This window comes from Gossypium raimondii, chromosome 1, assembly GCF_025698545.1.
Source record: "Gossypium raimondii isolate GPD5lz chromosome 1, ASM2569854v1, whole genome shotgun sequence".
Lineage (NCBI taxonomy): Eukaryota > Viridiplantae > Streptophyta > Magnoliopsida > Malvales > Malvaceae > Gossypium > Gossypium raimondii.
This window is the reverse complement of record NC_068565.1, coordinates 39,286,380-39,305,472: the sequence shown is the minus strand read 5'-3', so window position 1 is coordinate 39,305,472 and position 19,093 is coordinate 39,286,380. Positions and strand designations below refer to the sequence as shown.

At 33.5% G+C, this 19,093-nt stretch overlaps 1 protein-coding gene across 2 annotated transcripts; it reads right to left on the bottom strand.

Moving 5' to 3' along the window:
* Positions 1–4,357: 4,357 nt before the first annotated feature.
* On the bottom strand, positions 4,358–18,557 carry LOC105785797 (alpha-glucan water dikinase, chloroplastic). 2 transcript variants are annotated; one of them, XM_012611960.2, is made up of 34 exons: positions 18,396–18,557; positions 17,852–18,177; positions 16,363–16,404; positions 16,114–16,223; positions 15,905–15,983; positions 15,730–15,821; positions 15,478–15,631; positions 14,594–14,815; positions 14,089–14,430; positions 13,895–14,002; positions 13,699–13,797; positions 13,418–13,558; positions 13,205–13,293; positions 12,511–12,645; positions 12,263–12,425; positions 12,093–12,182; positions 11,837–12,022; positions 11,513–11,575; positions 11,372–11,434; positions 11,211–11,270; positions 10,973–11,125; positions 10,746–10,829; positions 9,853–10,029; positions 9,634–9,740; positions 9,246–9,459; positions 9,063–9,166; positions 8,795–8,927; positions 8,493–8,618; positions 7,021–7,131; positions 6,593–6,691; positions 5,699–5,872; positions 5,511–5,603; positions 5,231–5,346; positions 4,358–4,782 (listed from the first exon to the last, which is right to left on the bottom strand). In XM_012611960.2, the coding sequence occupies exons 2-34, from the start codon at positions 18,131–18,133 to the stop codon at positions 4,578–4,580; spliced, it is 4,416 nt and encodes a 1,471-aa protein (XP_012467414.1). In that variant the 5' UTR covers positions 18,134–18,177; positions 18,396–18,557; the 3' UTR covers positions 4,358–4,577. The 2 variants fall into 2 exon arrangements, with proteins under 2 accessions (XP_012467414.1, XP_012467413.1); XM_012611959.2 differs by having other exon boundaries at positions 17,852–18,235; positions 18,396–18,556.
* Positions 18,558–19,093: the final 536 nt, after the last annotated feature.

Here is a 19,093-nt window from a genome sequence, read left to right as displayed (position 1 = left end):
TTATCTTGAATTTGAATAAACCGCGGTGAATAATAAGATGCACTCATTTTGAATAAATTACCACAGTCAGTGAGTTAGGGTGCGACAATTCAATCATCAAAATTAGGTTTATCTTTTAACTTTTAAAACCCATGCGTCTTGAGAAGGATATCCGATTATTTGGATTAGATGAGAAAATCAAGACCCAGTAAGTTAGGGCTCGATTTCAAAATATCCCAAATATCGAATATTGCCTTTATTCATTCGTTAAAAAAAATTCTCGTTTCGAGAAAACAATATGTCATATCCAATGCGTTAGGACACCACGTATTTAATTCTCGAGAATGAGCTTTTTATTGGCGTTTTGATTAAAGGAAAATCTCGATCATTTAGATTCAACGAAGAAAATTGGAACCCAATACGTTAGGGCTCAATTCTTTCGAAGGTTCCAAATACCGAACTTTACTTTATCTTGAAGATTTTTGAATAAATTGGTTTTGATACTTAAATAATATTAAACGTAATCTTTTAAACAAATAAAGTGAGATGGATTGATGATGCAAAATAATAATTGTAAGATAAAGTGTACCCTAATGAATACAAATAACCTTTTAACGCAATACTTACATACACAAGCAATAATCTCATATAATATCCATACCAATATTAACAATTAAAGGCTAAACGAAGTGGAAAATTAATCTCGAATGAAACATCATGCACACTAATTCAAAAACATAACAAAGAAAAGAATTGAAAATTGTATGAATAAAAGAATTCAAACGAAATACACAAAGGTTTGAAATATAAAATATCAATGAAAATAAGTAAAACGTGAATGAATTTTACGGTCAATATTATAAAAATTTATAAGATAATATACATAAGTTAATTGAAATAAATAATAGAATGAAAAGCTTCATACAATAGTATATATGGCAATATAAAAAGAGTTTAAATGAGAAAATATATAATAGAGTATTTAAAAAGAAATCCATATTATGAAATAGAAAAAAATATGTATATGTATAGTAATATGAAATTAAATATATATTATGTATACATACAACAAAATAATTTAGTATAAATGGTGCATATATATACATATGAAATAGTATTATACAAAAATATTATTGACATTTAAAACATGAAAGTATATACATAAAACTAAAATGTATCATGAAAATAAAATTATTAAAATAGATAGAAAATATTAGATTAACGTAAAATACATACTAGTATATTAGATATAAAAAATTTAAAATAAAGTATTTAATAAAGTAATTTACGTATATATAAAAAAGTGAACATATGAACTAATATAATAGTAATACCAATAATAACAAAGGTAATAATAATTAACTAAGCAATTTTATAGCAATAATAACAAAACAGAGGACTAAATTGGTATTAAAATAGTGATTCAGGAAAAAAAATCTAAAAATAGATAAAAGGAAAGGAAATTAGAAGGCAAAATGAAGCCTGTGCATTACATGAGGGATTAAATGGGAAATATTCCCTGCCCTTTAAAACGCATATTGGCAGAAGGGACCAAAATGAAACAACAGTGACATATCAGGCAAAATCTAAAAAAAAATAAAAAGACTAATTTAGATGCGCTTTAAAGGCGAGGGACTAAGCGCAAAAATATACCACCAGTGGCCAAAACGCACGGATCTAGCTGGTTCGGGTCGGGTTGGACGTGCGGGTATGCAAATACGACGTCGTTTTGGTGGCCACTGATTCAGGCCCCAAACAATGTCGTTTCAACACCCCAAAAGAACCAATTTTAAAAGCCTAAACAAGGTTATTCGGCCACTTAAAAAAAAAACTTTGCCTTTCCCCTCTCCTCTTGCGCCGTTCTCAGGCTAAAATCGTGCCTAGCCTTTCTGGTATCCACGAAACCGATGAGAACGACAACGGGATCACCGAGGTAAGTACTTCCTTTCCCTCTTATTATATGTATATGCTTATGTATAGGGCTAACAGCAAAACATAAAAAAGAAAAGCCAAAGAAAAAGGAACCCAATCGAGAAAAGAGAAAAAGAAAACCTTCCTTGTGTATTGATTTCGTTTTTCTTCTACAATATGCGTGTCCTCCACAGATTCTGAAAAATGGCTTTTTATATAGCCGAAAAAAAACAAAAATTACAAAATAAAGATATATTTTTTGCTCTGTTCTTTTTTTATTTATTTCTATTATTTTTTGCTAGCCTATTTGCTTTCTTTGTTGTTCTCTTCTGCTTTTCTTCTTTGCGTGTTTTTGCAGTGCAACCATCATCTGAAGAGGTTGTTCAGATGGTGACGTGGAAAGGGCGAGAGCACGCGCGTGGTGGGCACGCGAGGAGGCGTCTTGTGTTGAAATGTGTGGTGGAGGCGAGCGACGCCCTAGGGTTTGCTGAAGTGTTTATGTTACGGGCCGGGTTTCCGTAAACGGTCTAGGGATTTGGGCCGTTCGGGTTAGAGTTGGCTAATTAAGCTTGGTTTTGGGCTAGGGGTTTTGAGTTTGTAATATGGACTTGAACTTTATTATTTTTGGTTGGTTATTGTTTGCCTGGGCCCGGGCGAAAATTGGGCTCTACAAGTACTCCCCTTAAGGGATGCCAAAGATTTACCGTAGTATTTTTCATAGCTAGGAAATAAACAGTACTTGCTGTTAAGAAACAACCAACCAAACAAAACTCGTAAGTCGATTGTTGCCCCTCCCGATCTATTGGCAATGAAATTCAAGCATCTTCTTCATCTTTAATATTTAAGCCTTCCATTTCCTTCTCCATCTTGTCTTCTCGCCAAAACTAACATAAAAAAAATTTTAAAAAGACGAAACAAAACTTCAAAAAAAAAAAAAACAAGAATACCAAAAGACAAAATAAAACCAAACATGCTACCAAGAGCAAACAGAGGACATGCTACCAAGAGCATACTGTTTTTCTTTTTTAACCTCGCTAAAACTTAGCGCCCATTCAAATGGACCTACAAGACTAATATGTAACGGACAAAAATCAAGGAATCGTCAAATAATTTGGACTGAAAAGACATGTTATTTTTAATTTATTTCTCAATACAATTTTATTTTAAAAAATAAAGTTAATTGGAGCCAAACGTGACCTTTTCAAACAGTTAATTTTTGGAAATAATATAATTATTAATTTAATATCTTCAACTAAACTCTCAAATCTATATAACTATACATAAAAGAGTGTCTATGGATATTGGCATAATGACACCTTGGGGAAATGGATAATGGGCTAATTCCAGATTTGGTCCCTCACATTTTGTTGATTATGCAATTAGCATGATAAATTAAGTCCATACCTTTAATAGATTAATTTATTTGTTACTAAATTTAGACCAAAATAAGTTACATTTGCTCAGAATAATAAAATATTATGTTTGAATAAAATTTATTAATTATGTATAATGATAATAATTGAAAAACAATTTAATAATTTAAAACTATATTTATAATTTTAAAATTAATAACTTGAAAAAATTATTTTTTATTAAATTTGTATAACTTTTTAACATTATTATCATTTATAAAAGATGATCTTAACAACTAGAGATTTTAGGCACCAATAAAATAATTTCACATCAACTTTTAAAAATATAAAATTATCATTATACACTTCACTATATTTAGTATTTTCTCTAAATTAACTCTAATTAAATTAGTAAAAATTTAATAAAAAATGAACATGTTTTCTTATTTTATAATTTTCAAATAACTTTTAGTTTTTTTTTTAATTTAATCATCCCAAATTCCAATTTCTAATGTTTTTCTAGGCTTTTTAATTTTTGATGACTGGGTTTCAGTTTTCTATGTTCATCATTTTATAATTTTTATCAGTTTTTAGTGTTTAACTATTGATTTCAATATTTTTCAAATTTCACTTTTGATTATATATTGTTCCTGCAAATAGTTTCAACATGTTGGCACTCTCTTTCCCAAATTTTCTATTATTTTAAGTAGTTTAATTAAAATTAAATTAAATAAGATATCATATATGGTTGAGAGAATATAATATTTATATGTCCTTAAAATTAATAATAAAAATGATATATTTTAGGATAATTTTAATATTGTCCCGCAAGTAGTATGGGCAGATGATAAGGCTGTTTCTCGGCATCATACCTTGATTAAATAACTACAAATGAATGTGTTTAGGCCCACATGAACAAAACTTACGTTTTGCTTCGACCAAAACTGTGACTCTCAGTCTAGCTCTCTCAATCCCAGTACTCCTTCCATCAGAAGCTAATTTTTAATTTTAAAAATACTATAGAATCCAATATCTGAATAGAAAAAATTTCTCTAATAGTCTTGTCAATTAACAGAAAAGAAGTAAAAGGTCTAAATTTAAGAGTAGATAAAATAGGACCCCACAAAACATCTTCATATAATGTATGCATACACGTACAAACAAGTTTTTAGTTCTGCGGTTTAGATTATTTATTCTTTCTTTATGCATTTTGTTTTTATTTCATTTTCACCTCTTCTTCAGTGTTGTATGTTTTACTCATTTTACAACCTCGGCATAGCCAAAAAAACACTGCCCAAAGAATATAATTATACTAAAATGAAACAAATGAGAGGATCACATCTGGGGTCTTGTCTGGACAACATACACCTTCCCATCTCTGATCACACCTTCTATGTCTTGTGGAGATCCATACAGTTCCTCTATGGCATTTCCTGCACCAGCAATGCTAGAAAGGATTGCTTGTTGAAACTTGCCATCGTTTATCAACGGGTCCGATGAGTAATCAACCACCACTTTCTCTTCTTTATCCATTGGCACACTGCACAAAAAAGATTGGTGTTATTAAGCGTACGTCCAAAAGTTTTTTTTAAAAAGAATTAGGTGAACTAGATCATATGAGAAGGAAATTTCTTTGTTAGACCGAATTGCAAAGGCCAAGAACAAGTGCTAGACTTTTAGATGCGCTAGTATTGGCTATCTGGAGATTCCTCTACGCTCTAGAAAAGCAGTTACTACATAAAAATCTAACCATGCCCCATGCATGAAAAACAATAAGGCAGATTGGACCCTGCTTCCTTCAGCCGTAAATGTTCACTTCATGTGCATCTCCGGAAGAATAAAATAATAGACATTGATCACTAACAATTCAGAAAGATGGAACAGTTTTCCATTAAAGGACAGTTCAGTCCCAACGAAAGGAAAAATCAAACACATCAAATAATAAGCACACTGCACGCTTTCTGCAAGGGAGTTTCGAAGGAGATTACCTGTCATAAAGGCCAGCACCTGCATAACCTTCTAGATCTTCACCATTAGAATCAGATCGGAAGATCATGGATCGCCTTATGAAGAGACCAATTGGTTTGCTTGGATATCCCAAAACCTGAAATATGTCGGAAATCATTAGTGGAGAATATGATTAGTTGCTTTGTGATCAAATATAATTTTTTCAATAATATGATGGTAAGGGAATTGTACTGATGGTTAATCTTATTCTGCATTACTTTGTTAATTGTACCCAGTACTAAATATGCAGGCATGTTTTACCTCAGGAGAGTTGAGATTGTTTTTCTTGCAAACAAAACTCAAAGCACGACCTGGATAAGCTCCAACAAGAGTTTCTCCAAGTCCCTTGACAACCTATGTCAAACAGAGATCAAATAATTCATTTTTCTTCCTCAAGGGGAAAAAATAACAAGAGATCATGATAGAAAATTGATAAATGTGATGCATACCTCAGCATAGATCTCTGAAGTGTCCCCTGACGATGGATTAGTAGTATGAATAACAAAAGCATAGTCAGCATTGATTACTTCCTGAACCAGGACAGCCATACAGAGGTAGTCGTGATCTAGTTTGACTTTCCTGGTGCTGAAATATGCTCTCTCGTTCCATTTTGAAGCCCATACCTAGATTGAAAGCATAAAACAAATATGTCAGTGCTATAGATCAAAATGGAAATCTGTGACTACAAGCCAGCAAAGCAATTAAATTAAGAACTATGTGACTAGAAGGAACAAATTTTAAAAGACCTAGTTACAGGTAAAAAGTTAACGTGGCTGAATGCCAAAAGAAACATAGTGTATGGGTCACAGAATTTTAAGAAAAGGAAATTGGAGAAAAAAACTGAAATGCAGAGAAAGACAAAAGGCATCCTTCTCCTGTTTGGATGCGAGTAAAACGTAAAGAACAATGACATTGCTCATTGTGATCCTACAATTGCATTTAGAGGAGTATGATTACAGATAAAACACTATTCGAATGAAATGGCATGTTGTAGAAATCAAAATTTACCCTATGTCAGGATCAAAGTAAAGGGAAGGAAAACAAGAACCTTTCTCTCGTTTGGATAAGTTATTTTATTTAAACACGGGAAAGTAAAGAAAGTTGAGTATCCATTACTTTCCCTTGAAAAGAAAATTGGATGTGAAACATACTTTTTGTCCTTCTAATCTTTTATAAATTGTTTATAAAAAGGATGTAATTGGAAAAAAAATCATGACGTATTGTTTTCTTTCCTTTCCATAACATTCCTCCCCTTACATTTTTCCTTTCTTTTCCTTTATAATTGTTTATCTAAACATGGTGTTAGAGGCATAAGCTCTTTCTTTGCAGAAAAAATGGTATACCTTCTTTATAGCAGTCCATGCTTGCTCCCACCTCTGCTCACCTTCATCTCCAGGCCAAGGCATGCCAGAAGTCAGCATCTTGGTCTTCAGCTCTTGCACCTGAAGATAAATGAGAAATTGAAATAAATCTGATCAAATGCCTGTGAAAGAGATCTCCTAGCCAGAAGTGCAATCATTTTCTTAGATACAATAAACTTAGGGAGGCAAAAAATTATTGAGAAAATTCAGATTCACATGGAGATACAACCGTAGGAGAATGCAGAAGGGAAATTTTTCTTGGGCAAAGGATTTGGACAATCAAAAACTTCTCATCCAGAGAACAACTCAACAAAATATTGTTTCAAGCTGGTGATGCTATGATTGCTATCAAATAAGCATTGAAATCTTAGCAGAAGAAACATCTCAAGTTCAACTAGTAAAATAAATACCAATTGGGATGGTGCCCTCAGCTGCAGAACCGTCTGACGGATTTCCTCAAGTGCACCAAAGTCTCCTTCTCCTAACTTCTTCTTCAAAATTTGCAACTTTTGATCCACTTCCTAAGAATTTAATATTATTAAAATAAAATTATTGAACATAATGTATAATCATATTAATGTAAATTATTACAGAATATATAATTTAAATTGTATTGACGAGTATTATTTTAATGCAGTTTATGATTCTATTAATGCATAGAATTTTATGATTCTATTAAAAAAAAATTAAAGAACAATAAAGGGCAGTTTATGATTCTATTAATGCATAGAATTTCTTTTTTCTGATACTCTGGAAGAGAAGGGTGTGCCTCAAGATTCAAACCTTGGGTGTGGGTCACAACACCTATTGAATATATGTTTTACAGTTATAACTGGAATTATTACATAACTCTATTTAAAATTTTATGTAATTATTAATTATTAATATTAATTGGGCTAATATTTTACAATATTAATGATGGTACTTAATAGTAATATTAATTAATAAGTTATTAAAATTATATTTTATATATTAACTAATATTATAAAATTTTAACTTAAAATTATATTAGATTTTGGATATAATATATTTTCAGGTAATTTATCATCATTATTTTATATTTATCATCATTCTTTTACTAAAACAAAATTATATACTGTGTAACTACTAAATTTTGAATTAATTATTTTATATTAAATTAATTATTTTATTTATAAAGTAATTGTTTTTGTTTATTTTTTTATTATGAAGATATATATAATATAATTTGGCACAAAAAGGGCTAAATACCAAAAGGGAAACTTGCAGTTGCAGGTGCTGGAATTTAAACCTCTGTACTAAAAGATGCGGGTAAACCACTCTACTACTCATTTTTGCATATGATATTATATTAATATGTAAATACTAAACATGTCCAAGGTTTGAACCTTATAGGGGTCGTTCCGGGCATTAAGAAGCTTTGTGACTGCCCACGAAACGCCCAACTGTCTAGCACGGTCCAAGCTCGTGCAGCCAACTCAAATTTTACACATAATGATCGGTCTCTCTTGAAAAGAACAAATATCTCAAAGATTTGTACAACCAATGGTAAAACGAACAGGACAAGGTTGAGCTTAAAAAAAACCAAAACCAGCCTGTTTTTACATTGGGCCTTTTTATACCCAAATTCATTTTTTGAACTTAATATTTTTGTTCAAACCTTCCTGAATATTGAGCTGAAAATGAAAACAAGTTTCCAACATTTTTAGAATATTTCATTTTCAGGAAGCAGCACAAACATGTTTCCAAAAAACTAAAAATGAAAAAAGAAATTGCTAAAAAGCTCTTAGATAACTTTCCAAAATGGAAATATAACCCCCAAATGAAGTCACCGTAAACAAAAATGCATATATGTATGAGTTAAGAAAGCAGGGAGATGGTTAAAGTTCAGAATTAGTCTAACCTTGTTTGCTTCATCTGCAAGAACCTTCTCAAATACTCCAAATGGAAGGGCAACTGATGTGGGAATCCCAACCCAAGATGGCACTTTTCCTTTTAGATATGAGATGTTGCGTGATTTAGCACCAACCTAGGACAGAAAAAATGTCCCCATGCATAAATTAGATGTGCACCATTCATAAACATAGTTCAGGAACACACAGAAGCTTAAAAAATTCTATACTCAATCTCATTGTAACTCAGTAGGTTAATAAAGAACAAAGTAAAGTTTTGGAGATAAAAAGAGTAAGATTTTGCAAGCCTAACCATTTCAGGTGTAAACTCCTCTGCTGATATGGCGTATTTACCAACAAACTGCTTTCTGACCAAAGTGACAGATGGACCATCTCCCTTCAAGTTGCTTGAACTTGAATCAGCTAGCTCACCTTCCTTCACCTCACTTGAATAATGCATGAAAAAAGGAGCAAGATTCAAATTAGCTTTGCTAGTATAAAAACAAGAGGTTTGTTTAACTTCACGTCATGGTTTCATGATACGTTAGACAAATTCAGAATTAAGTTAGAGATAGCAGTACCTATAAACTACATCTGCAGATGAAGGTTTTAGGCGCAACAGTTTCCCTTTTTTTGCTTGTAGGTCAGCCAGAATATTAGGATCAAAACAAGTAGCAAAGCAAACCTGCAGTTGGTATTATATCCATCTTAAACACACAATAAATTATCAGCTACAAAGAAATCTCAAAGCACCAGGTAATCACCTTGCAATTTCTTGCTCGGACAGAAACATGTGACAAAACATCTGGCATGTCAGGGGTCAACACAGCAATCGTACCATCCGGAATTTCTTCCTCTCCCTTTACACTTTTTGCCACTAAAATAGTAGGTCGATCATAAGATTTATTCTGCACAGAAAGCAGCTCATCCACAACTTCAACATATCCAACAACCTCAACTGGACTGATAACCTGCCAACTGTTGCAGGACAGAAAAGTTGCATTAGTAAGTTCCAATAAGTGACAGAATCATGTCTTAATTCCATGAAAAAAATCTTCTTAAATGATTAAGCCTAGGTATAGTAGCATAAAATTTGTTTCACTGCCAATATATTCTAATAATGAGTCAGCAGACAAATGATTATATACCAACCTGCCAAGATGAGCAGTCTCTCGAAGAACAGGATCAAGTCTGTTAATTAGAGAGGATAAAGTTGCAGCTGATCCAGCACGGATAATTTCTTCTGTGAATATGTTGATCTGGAAGAAAATTCAACGAATATGCTTTATCTTTCTATTTTATAATGAGATCAACATCTAGTAACAGCATAAAAATTTACGGTGACCAAATTCGAGATCTATAATAACATACGGCCCACTGGTCTACTCCAAGCAACGAGCCAAGATATTCTGCTGATGGTTGCAAAATACGCTGGTACGTCTCAGCTTTGCTAGCCAGTGCAAGGCGAGTTCTGTCTAGTACCGATTTTGCATACAATGCCCAGTGAGCACTTTTACTCTTGCACATGCTTATGGAATGGTGCCATCCCTGCATACGTTATGAAGTCGAAGTTATCATCCATGATTTAAACGTCACAGAGACATCTCTGAGATTACATTCCATAAAGAAAAAGTTTCATGGTGTTCTTTAACGTTATCTTTCTGCAAAGTACATAAGTAAGCAATCCATGCACATAAATATGGTAGTAATTAATTTTTTCATGGTGCGGCTAACCATTACTGCTGGAAGAGGGAAGATTGGCTTAGTGAATCAGTATCTATCTGGCACTGTGTTAAAGTGGAGTGAAATATTCAAGTTTTTAAGGCTTCAAGCAATGGACTGTCAAACCATTCCACAGAAGAACTACATGAAAGAATTCCAACCAGTATATACAGTGTTTAACAATCTTGGCAAGCTTCTTTTCTTCAATACTATTTCAATATGCTCTCTTCCAAATCTCCTGAACTTGCAAAAGGGGACTATTGTAGCTATTGAACTCTACAAAGCAACCTAGCACTAGAAAAAGAGTGGTTATCGTGTAACATATACATTTACCAAAAGTTAAGCTTGAAGTCTAACTTCAAAGCTACAAGGATCCTTTTATCTGCTATCACAAATTGAAATACATTTTGATAGAATCTTTGGCACAGATGAGTAAATGTTGTCAGCAATCAGATCTGCCCCCAAAAAGTTTTAACTTTAGAATCTATTAATGCCCTTATGAAATAAGAACACAACCATAGCTCTGTATGACAGTAATTTACCTTCAAACAATAGACCAGATCCTCATTGTCATCTGAAGAAAGCGCAAGGTTTTCTAGAACAAGAGTGATGAAATGCATGATTTTCTGCACAATGCACAAGAAGCCATGAAATAAATATACAAAGATCATCCACTATGCCATGAAATAAATATACAAATCCAGGAACAGCATTGCAAAGAAATACTAAATGTAAGATACATAGGATGTGGGGAAGATGAAGGATTTACCTCTGGTCTAGCATTATTCAGCTCCTCATAACCTCTTTCAATAGCTGTCCTAACAGTAGAGTCAAGGGCAATGTCTAAAAACAATAGATCTTTTAGACGACCAGTAGACTTGAGCAACAGTGGTCTAAGCTCTTGACGAGCCTCAAGCAAGCCCTGTGAAAGGAGGGGTTGAAAATCGGTCTATCCGAGGAAACAAATGGGAACAATGATTATACATTTCCGATCAAATGTTACATACCTCAAGCAAGGCTTCTACATTTCTGTCTTCAATGTGTTCAAGAACAAATCGAAGCAAGTCCTGTTATGAGTGTATCTTAAATATTTGATAAACATTTTCAGGGAAAAAATTAAAATAAAATAGAACATTTGAAATAAAACTGAAGCTAAAGTTAAACATACTGGAAATCCTGATGGCAAGCCAGGTATAGGATTTATTTGCACCCCAACCATGAAACCTTGACCCTGAACACAAAGAAAGCTCCTGTAAAAGGCTGACAATAATACTTCATCTGGGAAATTTCACTTTACTTCTAATATTACCTCCGCTCTGTAGCCCATGCAATTAGAAATAGCAGACTCAAGATCTGCACCAGAGTGAACCGCCTATGCATAAATGATAATTAGAGAGAAACTATCAACAAAATGCAACCTCATATATAAGCCAAAGGGAAGAAATTGAATAAAATTAATCCAGCATAATGGAAAGCAGAAGAAACATAATGAGAAAAAAGTACAGCTAAGGAACAGAATGATAGTCTTTAGAAGTGAATGGATGCCTACAAGAATATCCCATTCACACAATAAGGTGCCAATGAAAAAAGGAAAATTATAATGAATACAACCATAAAGGTTTAAGCAACAGACCTTCAAGGTTCTCATATAATGTCCAAGATCACGCAAAAGACCATCCTTCTGATCTCTCTTAAAACTTGGTTCAGAATGGATAGCACGATCATAACTTAAGAGGCGCTCCTTTGTTATTCCATTCTCATTTAGGGTCTTCCAGTAGACATTGATGTCAAAGTCACTTTTAATATAATCAATCAACGCCTGCAAGCATATGTTCTGTTAGCTGATGGAAACTAAAAAAGAATTTTCACTGAATTCACGTATCTGATACCTGACAGATTATAACATCATCGGGACTGGTATTATTATGTAACTTCTGGTGCCATTCCTCCATCATTCCTCCCTTGCAATCATTGTTTCTCTGGGATAGAATGAGAACAGTTCAAGTAAAAATAAAACAAGAAAACCAGAAAAGATAGGAACATGTTCTTCAAGATTGACCTGGATGACCAGTATTTCATCCCTAATTCTTTGTCCCACATCCCCTTCGCCTCCACGACCAATGGTAGACATAATCATGCGCAAAAGCTCCCGATGCTGTGGATGAGTGGTGTAAATACTCTGTAGCAAGTCAGTCAGTCTATCCTGTGCCTTACTTATCTCGCTGCACAAAACAAAAATAACAATTACATTTGCATTCACATGATCATCATGCACAGCATAAAATTTGTAATTAATTTAAAGCATACCGTGGTTTCACATTGTAGTTTCTGTTCCATATGAGCTGCCTTGTAGCCATAAACCTCATCCACACCAATATCCCAGCAAGACCCAATTCACCGATATTTTTAGCTTGGTCCATTAAGTCTGACGCTATATTAAACCTGAAAAAGGGACACAGCAAGACTTACTACTTGAAGAACAGTGGAAAACTGAACATAAAACTATTAAGGTCTCATTTCAAGTAAAATATGAGTATAATGAGAGAAATTCAAAGATTTTAGGACTTGACTAAACTGATGAGTGAAATTTCAACCTCCAGTCACACATGGAACCATATCAAGACAAGTGGGAGCCAAAAGAAACACAACAGCGGCTTGTGTGTGCTTGAGAGAAAAAAGGCAAGATTTAAAGAGCTCTACCATCTTCAAGGACAGAAGGCATTAAAATGTGATTACTTGATTTGAGTAAAAAACTTTATCTATAAATAATATACCCATAATATGGACAGATTATCTGCATTTTCTAGGAAAGAAGATACAACTCCAAACACAATGTTCTCATAAACTATCTCCCTTGTAGATTTCCAGAAGCTATAATGCAAATTATACTTGTATTGAATGCTATAAAGATAACTAAATTCCTAATAACCAACTCAGCAATATCATAAATGAGAAATAGTTGGTGATGAAATTGAAGTCCAAGTCCCAGAAGTTCACTGACCGGTGCATAAAAGACTTTTGCGCCTCACTCTCCAGTGCAGCTATTCTATCCAGTAAAACCTTTGAAGTACCTTTGCCATCACCAGCATCCTTGTTTTTACAAGAAAACTCCAGTTAATCATATGAGAAGGCACTTCAAACTGAAAATAACTGATAACATATTCAAAACATGAAGATGGACCCAAAAATTTCCTGGGCGAAATCAAGAAACAACCTTTTGAACTTGCTTGAATCTCTGGCTGAATTCTACATAGAAGTCAGAGCCATTATTTTTTATCCACTTCCCACCAGACAGAAGAACAAATGGCATCCCTTTAAAATTGCCATCCGCAATCTCCATCTCAATGCATTGCACCTAAATAAGATTTCAGGATATAAATATGGGGACAGTCTTTAACCTTATTATATTTTAAATCACAGAAAATCCAATTTATGTGCATCATTGGACTTCAGTCCTAAGGCACGCATGACAAGATTGAAATCTACTTAGTGAACCTGTTTAGGAAGATCACCAGAAGTGCTTGTTGAAAATTTTGATTCAGCAGCCTTTTCTAAAGAAACTGAACCAGGAGGGAGAACAGCAGGTGGTGGTGCCTGAAAATGGTTCACATAAACTAGTCTCAAATTTTTCTGAATTAAATCCCAAAGTTCAATGTCTTGTTAAGGATCGTTATAGTTTAAGGAATCTTACCAGCCACTCTCCATCTTTTTCAGATAGGGCCCAGTGAAGGGTAAGAGGTTCTTCCAAATCAGTAGCTAGGTGAATCTTTATCTTACCAGCAGGTTTGGTTACAAGTACCTGGAATATTTGGAAGTAGTCAAACTTCAAAAGTTTTTGCATGTGAAAGACAGAAGGCAGAATTAAAGAGACACTTCTTATCTTACCAAAAGCTCCTTCTCACCAAGTTTGTAAATTTTCTTGTTCATAACAGGGCTGCCATCCAGCTCCTTTTCTTTAGCAAAAGGCTCAACAGCTGTCGATGGTTTTGGTTCAACTTCAACAGAGATACTTTCTTCTACCACTTTTACTGCATGCTTATTAAGAAGCTGCATCAAGTCCCTCTGCTTGCGCTGGATTCGTTCAGGACTAAAATATTTTTTGTTCTGCAGTTGCTTTGCCACTTTAGTCTTTATTTCTCCTTTGGTAATCTTCTTTCGGATTTCATCAAGAGATGCACCTTTCTCTAGTTCAGATTGCAACTCTTTCCTTGCTTCCTCAAATTCCCTCTAATATATTGAAACTTGCTTCAGTCAGTATTTAGTATGGCAAGACAGAGAGGTTCATTAACCTTCTGAAATAAAATGAGCAATCAAATAGTCCAATTTGCTTGAATAAAAAAGAGCTTGAAAAAAAAAACTCTTAAAGTCCAGAAGGAGAAGGGAAAATTACAAGCTGTTGCTCCGGTGAATAATTCGGCTTCCCTGCTTTCTCCCATCTTATATAGGCTTGTATTTGGACAAGATCATCAGGTATCTTGTTATTTTCTTCATTAATAGCAGTCTCCTTATATTCTTGTCCACTTTTTTTTGTTATTTTTGACCGGATGTCGTCCACAGAAGCACCCCTGGATATTTCCTCCAATAGCTCAGCACGAGCTGCTTCATATTCCTCCTATGGCAAAGGAAAGTTCTTTGAGACAAGTAAAGAGATATAAAACTGATATTACTCTTTCATACTGCTTTGAAATTCAAAGGAAAAAAGAAGTCTATAATTCATGATTTACATATCTGCATTGATCAATGATAATCCTGCTTTTCTCTTAAGATGGCTCCACTAATTGAAAAGTCTAAAATGCAATTACAACAAGAACTTAGACTATTTCTTGAATTCTTAAGATATTGCAGACAAAACTTTTTGTCACCAGTAGTGGGGCATGTCTTAAAATTTTATCTGATGCATAATAAATAGCTCCACTGTATAGAAACATTCTGTTAAAAGCACATCTCTGGAGCTGCTTATATTATGGCACACAGAAAAATTAGTTTTCTTTTTTTTGAAGAACGAAGAAAAATTCGTTTTAAGTATTAATTAATTCATGAAACATTGACGGTTAACTCTTAGGATAAATAAAGAAAAAGATAAAACCTGAAACCTATTTCAATGGGCTAATTAATGAGGGAGCATGAAACTTAAGGAAGAGGATATCAAAATTCAATAAATTCACTTCTAGCCAAAAGAAGCAAGAATAATGAAACAAGATGAAAGGACCAGAAAAAGAAGAACAAACTGAAATGCGGAAGTGAAACTGTATAGTTATTAAACTTATTACTTGCCTTTTCTTGCTCAGGGGTATACATCTGTTTACCCTTTCGCTCCCACCTTAAATACGCCTGAACCTGAACAAGATCCTCAGGAACTGAAATGTTTGAGACCAATGTCTTCCTCTGTGGTAACTTTACATGAAAGTTCTGACCATTATTCTTTATCCTGCAAATAGCAATACGGGGAGAGAAAACAGCATATTTATTTAAGTAGCCCTTCTAAATGCTATGAACTTAGTAAAAACAAAACCAACAGATACTTACCATTTATTTCGGGCTTCATCAAATATGAGAAACTCTATAGCTTGTATTTGAGGATCATCAATTTCTAACTTTAAATATGAACTGGAGCCAGACTACAAAAGCATCATGCAATATGTAGATAAATCTGTTAGGACGGGTCAAAACTAAATTTTTTGTGTCACTTTTCGGCACTAACCTTCACAAATGGAGTTCTTAGGGCTCTATTCTTGTGGTTTCTGGTCCCTTCCGGTTGACGTGAAGGAAGTACCCACTTGCTGTCAACAAAGAGAAAAAAAGAGCAGAGCTTTCTCAAACGGCCATATACTGAAACTCAATATCAGAACTTGAAAATCAAAATCAAATGTAAGGTTAACATAATCCATCAACCAGTAGAAGTGAACTTACTCATTGCTACCACGTATTGCACCCCAGTGCAAGAGCAAAGAGTCACTAGTATACATGACTCTAAAATTTACGTTTGTGATAGACCCTGAAGTAGGAGCACTAGCGTCAACCTGGTCAAGTAAAATGGGTGATTTTTTAGCCGGAATAAGACAGAAAGGAGCTTCAAATTCCAAGCTAAAGTCAATTAAACCAGCAGTCTATGAGAAGCATATAGCTTGGCAAAATTAGTTAGCACCAAGCTATAACTACCTGCAATTCAATATTCCCGTCGATGTTGAATTTTCCGAGATTCTGCAGCAAAATAAGAATTCTTCAAAAATTTTTGATAAACAATACAACAAAATTCTGTGCCATACAAATATCATCAGAAGGAAATCAGATCAGATATAATCGGTTTTGTTTCAAACAAACACAAAAGAAATATGACTATTTGTTTATGTATCCCCACTCAAGAAAGGAACAAATACCATTTTATGAAAGTATATACAAGATAACAGGAAGCAAGATTCAGATGTCTGAGAACATTACAAAATGTACATTTATCCAATAAACCTCTTTTCAATGGATTGTAATACATGTTTTATGCAATTTATGCAAGTGCTTCTTCAAACCCAAAATAGGTTGCCACAAAGATATATTATAGCCGGTTTCTATCCTGTCATGCTCGAGTATAAGTTGTAGTAAATTGGTCTAAGAGTTCAACAGTTAAAGAGTGACCCAGAGAAAGAACCCCTTGCATAAATTTTGGGGAATAAAGTCAACTCAATTTGATAGTAACCAAACTAGCATAATATGCACTTAGAACAATAGGCTAAAAATGAAACAAAAGCTAAACTGCAATGCAGTACATTCTCTTTTTCCTGGATAAGTGTATGTTTTATTTATCCAAAGATGCAGATTTAACTGCTACAGTGAAACAACCACCACTTGGAACATCATCCTTACTCCTATTACTACCAAAAATTCAGTATTTAGACCCCGTATTAAAATCATGCATGAGTTTTAGTTCAGATTTTATTCTGATTTAAATCCCACCATGTGTGTTATCTAGTTTTATTCCATTGCAAATCCAGATATATTATATTTCAATTGGATTGTACCTTTTAATAGTTAATTATGGTTATAACTATTCAGATACGCATTATTCATAATCATAATTGTGATTGTAATTATCTATACGTAGCAACGGTATCATTTATGTCAAAAAAGAAAAGAAAAAATAATCTTCTTAGCAAAACGAAGGAAAAAAAGTTAAAAATATGGCAGAAAATTTTGAAAAGCTCTAAACGATTTACAGCCATTTTTTCAGCATTTTTTATATATAATTGAAAGATCATATCAAAATCCAAAATGCAGAATACAACTATTGTTGTCAGAATATTCATTTTAAAGGTAAAACAGGTACAGGAAGGATTAATCCCATTTGCTATATACTAGATTTATAGCACACCTGGGTGAAAAAAGTATATAACAAATATATTTATTAAAAATTCATAAAAACTAATTCATATTTTGATTACAATAGTAACGTGAGTGGTGTTTTAGTTTGATTTATTATATAATAAAAGACAAAAGCACTCTCAAGGTAATTTAGTAATTTCGCAATTGAACCGGTGCTCCGTTGATGATTAATAAATAAATAAACCACCATAATCGCGTCAGTGTGTGTCGCAAAATTCTAAAATTAAGGGGGAAAAAAAAGCATAAGCAAAGCTGCAAGGCTAGAAAAGGCGTTTACCTCAGAAGCCGGATCGGTGGCTAACACGGCTTGAGGGATGAAGGCCAGAGGGCGTTGGCTCCCCATGGCTAATTTGTGCTTCCTCTTACTCAAACTGTTACCATAAAATTTAGTAGATATCTGATATTTGCGTGGCTGAGCTAGCGATTGATTCAGGGAAGCAGTGGCACACAAGGAATTTGAAGCGATGCCAGAAGAACCTTTTAGCTTGCTTTGATGCTCTAAAACCGTGGGACGGAGGAAATGCTGCTGTATCAAATTCTGGCCCACGCTATTACTCATCTTCCTTGTTAACACTTCGTATCCCTCAAGAACTTCGCCAGTTACTTGAAACAAATCCAATTAAAAATTTTAATAACGCTTCTTCCCTTTTTTTTTTTTTTGCTGGATGAAAAACAAAAAAAAAACAAACAGTATTACTATAATGGTTCTAGTAGCATCATTTCCAGATACTTGACGATCAATCATAGTAACCCAAAGAAAAAAAAATCCATAATTTCGTAAAAATGATGAGGCGTTGAGAGAAGGAATTAGTGAAAAATACCTTGAAAGAGTCGAAAATCTGATGAGAGAATTTGAGAATATATGATTTGATTTCGAAGAACAATAAAATAGGAAATATTTTATCAATATTTATTTTTTTGTGATTAGCAAATGCGCTTAAGCTTTGAGTGAGTGAAAGCTATGAAAATTATGGAAAAACAGGACCAGAGTTCCGTCAGTTGTGTATGCCAATTTATCATCAACGTTTGGCACGTGTCGGTTTGCTTGTAAGAAAACGTAGCAAAGTTCGGGATTGGGGTAGTCACGTGCGATATCGGGAAAAGGGCAGCCAAGGCGTGGGGTCCGTGAACAATGTGTCGACTTTCGTCGACTTATGATATTTAAATTGTTAGTCGACAATTGCCCCTTGGTTTTCGATAGAATTTCGAGATTGACCCCTCCTACTTTTTTATATTTCTCAGATCTTTTTCATTTCTTATGGTTTTCCAAAATTAAATTGATTTTTTTAATATTAATATAGATATTTTTATTTAATATCAATATAAATATTAAAATAAAATTTATATTTAATCATATTCTAATGAGATGATGATGTGACAAATTTAGTTTATTGATATGTTTTTTTAAACTATACTAACGAGCAAGTACCAACTTTAATAATAGAATCAAAATTTAGATATTCGGATCAATCAAAAAATTGTCTATCTACCTTAAACAAATTCAATAGTTTAGGTACCT